Genomic DNA, 12840 nt, shown 5'->3' with positions numbered 1-12840 from the left:
GCTGAATGAGATTGCAGCTGAAAAGGCCAAGTTTCATCTCACTGAAAAACATGAAACTAATGTCATACATCGTGAGAGGGAAACCTACTCCTTTGTTAAGACATCTAGTGTCATCGGTTGAGATGAAGCTAAACAACACCTAATAAACTTGTTAATGAATCCAACTGATGGGGAAGATATTCCTGTCCTTCCCATAGTTGGGATCGGAGGTATTGGGAAAACTACCCTTGCCCAATTGGTGTTTAACGAGGAGAGTGTGAAGTCGCATTTTGAATTGAGAATCTGGGTGTGTGTTACAGAGGATTTTGACATCAAACAACTGATGATAAAAATCATTAAATCTGCCACTGGTATGAACTGCAAGGACATGAATAAGGAGGAATTACATAAAGTTTTACAAGATTGTTTGAATGGTAAAAGATTTTTTATGGTACTAGATGATGTCTGGAACGAGGACAAGAAGAAATGGAGTGAGCTGAAAGATTTGTTGTGTGGGGGAGCGCAAGGGAGTAAAATCATTATCACAACTCGTAGCCGCAAAGTGGCTACAATCACAGGCACAATCCCCCCGTACGATTTAGAGCATCTTTCTGATGAGAATTGTCTATCATTGTTTCTTAAACTTGCCTTTAAAGAAGGTGAAGAGAAACAACATGACAATCTTGTAAGAATCGGGGAAGGAATTGTTCAAAAATGCAAAGGGGTTGCTTTGGCCGTGAAGACTTTAGGCGGCCTACTCTGTTCAACAAGGGTACAACATGATTGGGAACTTGTGAGAGATAGTGAACTATGGAAGTTGAAACAGGAGGAAAATGACATCTTGCCTGCTCTAAAACTAAGTTATGATCATTTGCCCTGGTATTTAAAGCAATGTTTTGCTTTTTGTTCAGTTTTTCCAAAAGATTTTGAATTCAGTCATCTCCTTTTGATCTCCCTTTGGATGGCAAATGGCTTTTTGCAATCACCATACGAAAATGAAGAGCCAGAAGATATTGGGAATCGGTATATACAAGAGTTACTATCAAGATCTTTCTTCCAAAAAGTTGAAGATGAGATTTTTTTTTCCACCTTGAAAATGCATGATTTAGTACATGATCTTGCATTATCAGTGGCGCAAAATGAGGTGAACTCATGTAACCATTATTCGACTGGGAATGTTCGACATTTATGGTTTGATCTATCGAAGCAGGATGCTTCCCAGTTGCCAAATAACTTGGGTTGTCTGCAATCACTTTTCTTATTAGATGAAGAAGACAAGGCTGATAGCGAATCTCTTATTGCAGAAGTCATCTCAAGGTCTAAACATTTGAGGGTGTTAGATTTGTCTAACTGCAGTTTAGAGCAATTGCCAAACAACATACGTTATTTAAAGCAGTTGAGAAATTTGAACGTAGCCTACAATGGAAATATAAAAAGACTTCCAAATTCCATTTGCAATTTGCAGAGTTTGCGAACACTTAACCTTCTTGGATGTAGGGGAATTGAAGAGTTACCAAAAGACATAAGGTACCTGATTAGCCTTAGATCATTAATGGTAACAACAAAACAGACGCGTTTGCAAGAGAATGGAATATCGTGCCTAACTTCTCTTCGGATGTTGATCTTTTATGAGTGCGAAAATTTAGAAAAATTGTTTGAAGACATTCAAAACCTAACAGCCCTTCGGGAATTAATCATAGTTGACTGCAACAACTTGGTTTCATTGCCACGAGATTTAAAATACCTAACTGCATTAGAAATTTTGATAATTTGGGATTGCGAAAAGCTTGATGTCACTGTGGAGGAGTTGAAACTTGAGAGGAAAGAAGATGGTAGTCTCCGGAAACTGGCGATTGGAGGAGTGCCAAAGCTGGAGTCACTACCCCAGTGGATTCTTCTAGGATCCGCCAAAACATTGCAGCACTTGTGGATCAGAGAATTGGAGAATCTCTCGACGTTACCAACATGGTTCCAACATCTCACATCGCTTCAAACTCTTGAAATTGATGATTGTCCAAAGCTGTTGTTTCTGCCCGAAGGGATGCAACACCTCACTGCACTAAAAAGATTAAGGATTGAAAGGTGTCCAAAATTAAGCAAAAGATGTATTAAAGAAACCGGTGAAGACTGGCCTAAGATTGCTCATATCCTTGACTTTTATTGTGACGAAATAGATGACAAATAGATAGGGTAAGACAGCCAATACTATATTTGATATATATATACTCTATTTGTGACTAACATGATTGAATTTTTTTTACTCTGAAGTTCAATGCCTCAATTTAATGTTATGAGAGAGTTATCCATGGGGGAATATTTCCGCGATAATGGAGCGGGATCAGACTTTCCACAAGATAGCATCCCGTTCTAACATAATTTATTTATATATTAAAGTGGCAGGTTAAATTAGAGGACGTTGAAGTTGTCTTGGATTCATTCTTTTATATATTAAAGTCTTTATGTTATTCGATTTCCATATTTGTAATTTGATTTATATCAAAGACCATTTATATAATAATTTGAATCATTTTATATTTAAGTGTAATTTACTTTTTGTGTTTTCTTGGCCACAAATAAATAAATAAACTCAAATTTTATGTCTACAAAAAGTAGTTATGTATTTGAATAACTTATTTTATTTTTCTATTCATAAAGACTTAATTGAAATAATGGTTAGATAACACAAATTTAAATCTTTTATTTTTTAATATTATATGATAAAATAATATTTTTATTTGAATTGTTCAATATAATTAAAATATATTAATTTATTAAATCAAATATTATAATAGAAAATTTTTAAATCATAATTATAATATTTTAATATATTCAACATATAAATATACAATATAATTATTTTTAAGTGTGTAATTATTAATATATTTATTGATTATTAGAAAAATATTTGAAATTCATATTTTTATTAATATGTTTTTAATTATTAGTAATTTTATTAAAAAACTTTGTTACTTTATTTATTTTTATGGATTTATTACTGCTAATTTTAAATTGGTTGGAATATTTGCTGGAAAATTAGAAAGAATTTTGATATCTTTTACTCTTTCTAATATAAAAAAATGTTATTATTGACTTTTTTTAATAACTTCAGACATTATTATTGACTTTTTATTTGATTGTATATGCTTGAAATAATTCACTAAAATTTAGGACTGAAATTATTTTAATTCTTATATTTATTATATAAGTTGTAGTTGTCGTCAATAAAACCGTTAAAGTTATGTGATTTGAATCATGTTTGATTTAGTTTGAAAAGTTTGAGGTATAACTCAATTGTTAAAAAAATAAAAAAAATTGTAAAATTTTATCAACATCATAAAAGAATTAACGATCCCTAATTTTTTTTCGAAATTTGGTGTGCAATACCATGAAAATGAGATGACCTACCACATGGCCGTATGGCTGAGCCATGTGGAAGGGATCAGCCCGTGTGATTCCTGTAGCTTGCTTCGATTTTCCAATGTTTGCTCGTTTTGTCCTCAAATGTTTTCTTAAGTATAAAAACATGAATTTAAATAATTAAGAGCATAAAATTCATCATTAACATTAAATAATTACTCAAAATCACTTTAAAAATCAGATTTAAACATATTACTTTTAACACTTATCATCGAGTTTAATAATACCCAAATTAAATGTAAGAATTTAGATTAAGTTAAATAATATATGACGTGAAGATATCACATCAATTAAAAATACAAATCCATATATAATAATATAAACTAATCACACATCGTTCAATTAAAAATCTCATAAAATTAGCAAGTTTATTGCTGTAGAAGTCAAGGTCTTCCATTCTCTATTTTGGGACCCAGTGGTTACATTAGTCAGCCATGAGAGGATATGACCCACGCGAAAACCATAGTTGTCTTCATGCTGAATTTCTCCATTAAGAGCATTCCAGGAAACACCCTCGAAAAAGGTTGAGGGTAAGATTGATGTTATGCAAAATTTAAATGGGGGTGTTTCCAAGGATGCGCATCTATTTCCAACTATTCTAGGTTTTTGCATTCACACTCATTTATATCAACAAAATTTTGGATTGGGTAGCTTAAATTGGATTTTTTGAAGGTGTTGAAGGTCTAGTAACCAATATTTTTTATAGTTTTAATGAGTTTCCTTTTATGAGGGATTACATGTTTCAACTCTGGACATGGAGTGTTCATATGCACCCTTATGCTGTTCATTAACGAGTTATTTTCAAATTGTTTAACTATTAATCTGATTCAAATTATTGTTTTAATGAAAATAAAAAAATATTGATTAAAACATTAAAGTTTTAACGATGTTGATATAACAATTCGCATAACGGTTCACATGTACTTCATGCTTATATACCATGTCAATAAATAATTTAAAATTTACAAAAAAAATTCAATAATAATAAAATGCAAAATTCAAAAATAAAAAACAAAAAACTCATAAAAATTTAGTATGAAGTGCATGTGGATTGTCATGCAAGCTAATATATTTTAAAATTTAACATTTTGGCCGGTATTTACATTAATATAACCTGGCAAATCGACTTTTTTTTATGAGTTAATGGTAAAATTTGACTCTTTTTAAAAGCTTGTGGGCCAAAATTTAGCTAAAAAAAAATGAATATGGATCAAACTGACAAAAGATTTAAACATTAAGGACTAAATTTTTTATTATTCGTATTTTTCATACAAATCATAAACTACACATAATCTTTTTAAAACCCTTAAATTGAAAGATAATATGTGTTTAAAAGTGCTTGAACTTATATTCTTTTACATGTTGCAACAACAACAATATCAAATCGAATTAAGGTTGATTAAAAAGATTCAATAATTTTTACCCTTTTCCTATATAAAAAATTATTATTGACTTTTTATTTGATAATATCTATAAATTTATAACTTAAAATGATTCAGAACTGAAATCATTTTAACTTTCATATTCTTAATATAAAATTTTTCAAACATTAAAAGAAGATAAATTTAAAATAGTGTGAGAAATTGGAGTTAAATTATATGTTGTGTGAGAAATTCGCATTTTTTTTCAGGTTTGGGCTAGAATAATATAACAAAAATATAAAAATCGGTTTATCCAATTTTCGGTTTATGGCCTAAAAGCGATTCTCACCGGTTGGTGGCTTGCAAGATTATATATAGCTTACTCCGAATTGGTCTATCTGTTAGTTTTTTTTTATTAAATCGATTCTATCAACTAATTTCATCCTATCCAAATCTGAAATCATTGACTTATACATCATCATTGAAGATGGTAAATAAATTCTCAAATGATAATAAAACTATATGTAAAACTTAATTTTGCAAATGAGATCCACTTTAAATATAATTAATTTTGTATTTTTAAATATATACGTATGATTTGAGTGGAAATCTATGTCTCATTATTAAAGATAGCAGATATTTTTGTATAAAGTAGGCTATAATTCAAGCACCAGTCATGATTCTCATCATTGACAATATTTTCTTGTGTAAAGCTTCAAGAACTGCCCTCGTTAGCCTCTAATACCTTGGAATGAGGGGCGTAGTCAGGGGTTGGCATGAGCCCCGGCCCCTTTAAAATGTAAAATTATATTTTAGGCTTTTGAAATTTTTTAAAAATTTTAAATTAGTAAAAATAAAATTACACTTTGGTCCCCCCTAAAATTATAAAAATTTAATTTAATCCTTACAAATTATAAAAGTATAAACTATAAAAAATTAAAATTTCATCCGACCCCCCCTAAAAAAATTTCCTGGTTTCGCCCCTGCTTGGAATCTGAAAATTATTACTAAAATTCATACAACAAACAATTACAATGGCTGAATCCTTTGCATTCGAGATGGCCGCAAAAGTATCGGAGAAACTAGGGAGTGCTGCCTACGAAAGAATTAGCTTGGCATGGGGTGTCCGAGAGGAGTTGGAAAAGCTTAAGCAGACCCTAGCTGTTAACAGAGCAGTGGTCCTGTATGCTGAACAACAACAGGCTCGTAACCATGAGCTCACTCATTGGCTACAAAAGTTCAAAGATGCTTGCTATGAAATGGAAGATTTGATAGATGAGTTCGAGATCCAAGCGTTGAGGAGGCAAGTCCTGCAACAGGGAAGCATTGGAAAGAAGGTACGCTAAGATTTGATAGACTGCTGGAATGTCGGTGCTCCCAGGGTGCAGCGAAAAAATAAAATTTCGGCAACCCAAACCATGGATCCATGTGCAAGGAACGAATCGGGAAAAATGAAATTATGATAATGGTTTCGAAATTACTGAAACTTCAATCTGAGTAGATAACGACGCCTCGACAACGAGAATTCAGAACCACTATCGAACCAAGTCGCAACTTATAAATTGGTATATTTATAACGAATTTTAATTCACAAAATTTTAAAATAAATAAATATAATAATGTTTTAACCGAAAATTATAATTACATTAATTATAACAAAGATTTTGGTAAACTATATTTATTTAAATTTATATACGAACCAAGTTCATATATTAATAGAATTATGTTCTCATTATGTGTACAACATCCTTGTACATATAATATGTTCAATATTTGATTGCCCAATTAAATTAATTCTATAATTAATTTTATTCATGTGACAACCAAATACAATACCAACTATGTTTTATTCCGATTATCTCAACCATATGGTGTGACCCTGTAGGCTCTTGTAACGTTAGCAGTAATACTAGAACGATTCTAATGTTATATACAATGAGTGGCATCTAGCAATGAATTATTGTTACCTAAGTTATAAGAAGTCATGATTTGACATAACCTTTTGTGATTTACCTTTCATGCATTAATCCTTAAGTCCTTTATCTTTGGAATGAACACAAGTCATGGAATAGTCACACTTGCATAGTCCATCTCATGTTTCTTGATATCTTGAGTAGACTATGATATACAAATAAGTATGACATCTCATATCAACTTATTTGAGCATGACCATGCATTTCTAGTCTCACTCAATCAAGTGGCCTAAGATATTACTCCCATTATGTAGGAGAGACTTATTCTATATGGATCAACCATATCCCTCTACATAGATTGTGGTATATCCAACATCAGCCTTCATAGAACAACCAATTACGGTGTCCATTTGACTGTATCAAAATATACAACTCACGATGTTGGGATAGTGATGATCTCAAGTCTGAGGATCATATACATATTAATCACTATGAGTAATGTTGTGACAATTACATAATAATCCAATTAAGCAATTGGGTATTTTTAAATGATTTAAATAATTAAATATAAATTCTTATGATCATAAAAACAATTCAAAAATAATATTGTAACATAAAATAGATAAAAAATTATAATTTAAATAAATAACTGTGATGTTATCTTTATTCTATTTATTTATAAATTTGATTGATTTAATTTAATTAAAGTAAATATAAAAATAATTAAAAGTGAATATACATTAAATAATTAAATTCATAAATTTGATTAATTAAATTAAATTAAATATAAAAATTAAAAGTGAAGGTATATTAAATATGTATTAATTTTTTTTTTGTATCTTTGATCCCACCCAAATTTCAATTAAATAATTTTTAATATATTTTCATTTAAATTTAATTATAAAATATTGATAATAATATAAAATTATATATTTATTTTTAATATTTTAAATTATTAAAAATCAAATAATGGTACAACAAAAATTTTTTAATAAACATGACACCATTATTTTATTATTAACTAAAATGTGGTAAATAATATATTTGCTTTATTGCATTTATTAATACCATTTATTATTGAAATTTAATTATAGAAATGAAACTCACTTTAAATATAATTAAAAAATATTTTAGAACTCAAAGAATTAACTTAGAAGTTTATGTTTAGTTTCTTCTTTTATATTATATATACAATATATGATTTTTATTTTATAAAAAAATAAAAATTAATTATTTCTTTATAAATTGATGTCATTTTCTATTGATGTGATGTTCTATGTGGTAATAAATTATCAATAAAGTAAATATAAAATGGGTAAAAATTTGAAATTAAGGGGACTACCTCAATTATTGAAGGGTGGTTAAGAATACTGTGTAGAGCGTCACCCGTCGTGCAATTTTGTTGAACAATTCTCCTTATTCGTTGCTTCAAAACCTTGTACTTTTCCTTTTCAACACAAAATAAATTTATGGCACACTATTGTGAGTAAAAAAGCACCGAGTAAAACCATAATATTATATAAGTAATTTCGAAACTATTTTTAAAATTTAATGAAAAAACGGTCGATCGACTTTAAAAAACGAAGAATGTGGAGTCGCCACTAATTTTTTTGTTTAGGTGTGATTGGATCACCTAAAAATTTGATTATTTTAATAAAATATTTCTTTTTACTAAAACAACGATTCTGACCTACGTAAATATGAGAAAACGGGTTCGGGAGTCGGTTACGTATGAGGAAGGATTAGCACCCTCATTACGCCCAAAATTGGTACCGAATTGATTTAATACTATCCTTGTCTAAGATTTAAAAATGTTTTTTGAAGTATGGTTCCTTTTATAAACATTTGAATAGCACAAGTTGGTCGTCCAAATTCTCTTGTTTCAGAGGAATACAGCATCACATCCAGCACGATAGGACACGATCCTTTATACCCTTGAAAACACGATAGATTTCAACTTTCAACAGTTTACATGTTGAAAATCACGAAAGGATGCTCAATTATTTAGTCCAACAAAAAAATCTAAACCCAGCACAGTAGGGCACGATTCCTCGAATTTCTAGGCATTGAGTATTGCTTTGTTTTAGAATTTTGAAAACATGAGTGAAATTCTAAAGGGATATTCGATTATCTTGAACAAACGGGAAATTGCAACCCAGCACGATAGGGCACAATTCCCTGAATTGCCAAACATCGAACATTTCCTTCGTTTTAAAGAATTTTTTTAAAGACATGACTGAAATTCCAAAAGAATATTCGATTAATTTGAACGAATGAGAAATTACAACCCAGCACGGTAGGGCACGATTCCTCGAATTGTCAAACATCGAACATTGCCTTCGTTTTAAAGAATTTTTGAATAATTATAAAACTAGCTTAAAACGCCTTAATTTTACTTGAAATAAGATGGAATAATTAATTTTAAAGAGTTGAACCTTACAAAATAACGCTTCGTAAACCAAAAAGAGCATGGGATAATATATGCATGCATAAAATATGACAATGGATGAATGAAGATAATATAACTTATTTAATCAACTAACAAAACAATTAACTATAATTAAACTAAAATTATAACTCAATGTTCAATAATGCATAGAGAATAATCGATGTAATAATAAAACGAAAATAATATGCCACTATAATATACATAGCCTAATACATTACAATCAATATAAAATATCCAAAACAAAATAATAATAAATTAAAAAAGGACTATGGTATAAGACAGATTTGAAATAATGATGAACACAATATATACATTGATGGATTGACAAATTAGAAACTAGAGATATACATGCAATCAATAACATATGTATTATAGAATGAATATTTTGAATTATGAAATATTAAAAAGAAACTTATTAAAATACGCTCAATAAAAGAAAATTTAAGTAATATTTAAAACTTGACAAGATAGTAAGAAAATACGTATATACTAAAAATATAATTTTAAGAAATAAATTATATACATAATGTACAAAGCTAATCTTAGGCCCAAAACCTAAACCCTTAACTAACCCAAACAACAATAACCCATTCAGCCCAATAACCCCAACAGCCCAAAACCCAGTAATTAAAAAAACCATTACAAATCTATTACAACAGCCCAATATAGGCCCAAAATTAAAAAATTTTGGAAAGCCAGAAACCCTAGGGTTTCGGCGCCATGTTCTATGTCTTGTGCCACCACGCCCTACTTTCCTCTGACAATAGCCCCATACCCTGGTACACCACTCCCCATGCACGCGCCCGATCCTCCATGCCCCGCAAAAACAACAGAAGCAAAGCAGAAGCAGATAGCAAAAAAATAATAACAAAATATGTAACAAAACAAAGCTATAAAAGCCGAATGGAACATCAGAACGGGCCTTTTTTAGATCTTTGAATACACATATATTTCGAAAAAGTCAGTAGATATAACAAGAATACCAGTCCGAGATAGATATCAACACAAAAAAACAAAATCAACAAATCAGGAGCTAAAATCAGAACCGATCTAAGGTGATTGTTTTTTTTTCTAATTTCGTTTTTTGGCCGAATTCATACACATATATTTATCAAAAAATACAATAAAATAACAAAAGAATAAAAAAGAATAAAAAAATAAGATTTTTACCTTTCCGGCCACCGCATGCGGTGGCCGACGCTGGTGCCGGCGGACCTCCGGTGGCCGTCCGGTGACCGGCCCCCATGACCGGAGCTTCTCCCCCTCCCCTCTTTTCTTTCCCCGTTCCCTCTTTTCTCTCCCCCCTTTTCTTTTTTTCTTTCTTCTGTTTCAAATGAAAACAAAACAAAAAAATTTAACTTATATAGGGTCCAAACGCACTGCTTTGGACCCCCTTAAAGCGTAAAACGACTCGTTTTGATGCGGGTCGGTCGACCCGACCCGTCCAAACTGAGGATCCGCGTGTTTTTAAGGGAGGGCTATTTGCAGCTTGGCCCTCCGCTTTTCAACGCTTTATAATCAAGTTTTTATACTTTGAATTAGGCCCGTTGTTTTGCCCTCGATTTCATTCTCGTCCCCACGCTGCAGCGCTTTTAACATATGGATTTATTGTGCTTTTGACCCTTCTAGTTACGCGTGTTGTAATTAAGTCCCTCCACTTTATTTCTTTTTAAATTGGCCCTATAACTTCGCTTTTATTTTAATTTCATCCTTTTTCCGCTTATTTTCATATATTTATTAAATGTCCTTGTTATTTTTATAATTAGCATTGTTATTATTATTATTATCATCGTTGTTACTATATATATTGGCATATACTCTTATTGTATGCGTCTGTATGTATGTGTTCATATTTAGTTTCTTTCTAGTTATTTTATTTTGGTGTTTTAATGCTCTACTTGTTTTCATATTTCAATACTATTATTATACTTATTATTAATATTGATACTATTATATGTATGCTTAAAATATATATATATATATATATATATATATATACTCTTGTATGTAGGTTTATTCCCATTATTTTATTACTTTTATTGTATATGGTGTTTCTATTATATCATACTGTTTTCTCTTTGTGTCTCAATACTATTACTATTGTAATATACGAGTGTGTGCTTTGTTATATATGTATATATTATGTGTATTCTATATCTATCATACATACACTACCTTTTTTGTATTATGTATATATTAAATATTGTGTTATTTATGTATTTTATTCTATAGGTATATGTCTCTTATGTATATATATAAGTACATCTTTATGTAATATTATTACTACTAATATTAATATGTTTTGAACATTGAAATTATGTATACATGTATATATATTTTAATTATTTACTACCATGTATATACTCCAATATTATTAATTATTTATTTTATCACTACTAGCTCAAATAATATATGTAGTACATTTCCAACACTATTATTACTTATATATGTGTGCAAAATATATTATGTATATATTCTTAATATCATGTATATATATTCATTGTTTTCTCGTATTTAATATTATTATTACATTTAGTCTTGCATGCACGGTTATTGTTTTAATATTTTTGTTATGTTTGTCATTTACTTCAATATGTATACCTAGTCCTTTCATTTGTTTATTTATTTCTGTATTCATTATGTCTTACACGTTTTAAAAATCACGTTCTTGTTTCTAAATTAAATTCGATAATCAAAGGCAACATATCGGTTTAATACCAAGTCGACGGTTCCATTGCTATGTTGAGTGGAATTTGTCGGGTCGTGTTTAATCGGTATGCCCTTCTCAAGAAAAGAAATCAAAAATTGAAAGTTTTAGTCTTTCGAATCAGATTACAATTAAATTTTACATTAAACTCGTATTTTTGAAAATTAAGACGACACGTGTTTATGAGATACCAATTTTGGGCGTCGCGAGGTGCTAATACCTTCCTCGCAGAACGGACTCGAACCCCAATTTTTCTCGGCTTTTAACGTAGACCTAAATTCAGCCTCCCTTTTGTTTTAAAAATGAATCTAATAGGTATCCGATCACACCTAAGAAAAAGGATCGGTGGCGACTCGGTTTAATCTAAAATCAAATTTCAAATTCCAAGTTTTAATCATACAATTAGCGACCCCAAACTAAAATTTTACGTGCTACACATAATAGATTAAAAAACACACACATATATATATATATATATATATATATGTAAATTTAAAAGCAATTATATGTAACAATAATATATATGGCATAGTATAAAATAATCAACACATAGTGTACCAAACGAAATAAAACTAAGAGCCCATATAATACGAACAATTTTAAAATGATGAATTGATGAACAAATAACACATGCTATAATTTAAAATAATTTACATGTATATAAAAAACTTCAAATATATAAATGACTATTAAAAATATATATATTATAAAAGAAGAAATTTGAATCAAACAACATATAAAATATATTGAAAATTAATACATCTCTTTAAAATTGACATTGCACATACAATAACAAAAATAATTAAATATGTAAGGCTTTAAATAAAATATATTCTTAAAGAATGAATTATGTACATGATAAGTTTTTTTAAAATAATATATATATATAAATAGATTTAAAAAGAATTTACTTATATAGAATAATATGAGATTAATAATATTCACAAAAATACAACTAACTTTTAAATAGACTATATATATATATATATATATATATATATATATATATATATA

General features: G+C 29.3%; 1 protein-coding gene across 1 annotated transcript; it reads left to right on the top strand.

Moving 5' to 3' along the window:
• Window positions 1-154: 154 nt before the first annotated feature.
• On the top strand, window positions 155-2524 carry LOC108481332 (putative disease resistance protein RGA3). Its single transcript, XM_017784480.2, has 2 exons — window positions 155-2169; window positions 2248-2524. The coding sequence occupies exon 1, from the start codon at window positions 155-157 to the stop codon at window positions 2162-2164; it is 2010 nt and encodes a 669-aa protein (XP_017639969.1). The 3' UTR covers window positions 2165-2169; window positions 2248-2524.
• Window positions 2525-12840: the final 10316 nt, after the last annotated feature.

This window comes from Gossypium arboreum, chromosome 1 (genome assembly GCF_025698485.1).
Source record: "Gossypium arboreum isolate Shixiya-1 chromosome 1, ASM2569848v2, whole genome shotgun sequence".
In the NCBI taxonomy this organism is placed as follows: domain Eukaryota; kingdom Viridiplantae; phylum Streptophyta; class Magnoliopsida; order Malvales; family Malvaceae; genus Gossypium; species Gossypium arboreum.
The sequence above is the reverse complement of the archived record's forward strand: the minus strand, read 5'-3'. Positions and strand labels throughout refer to the sequence as shown.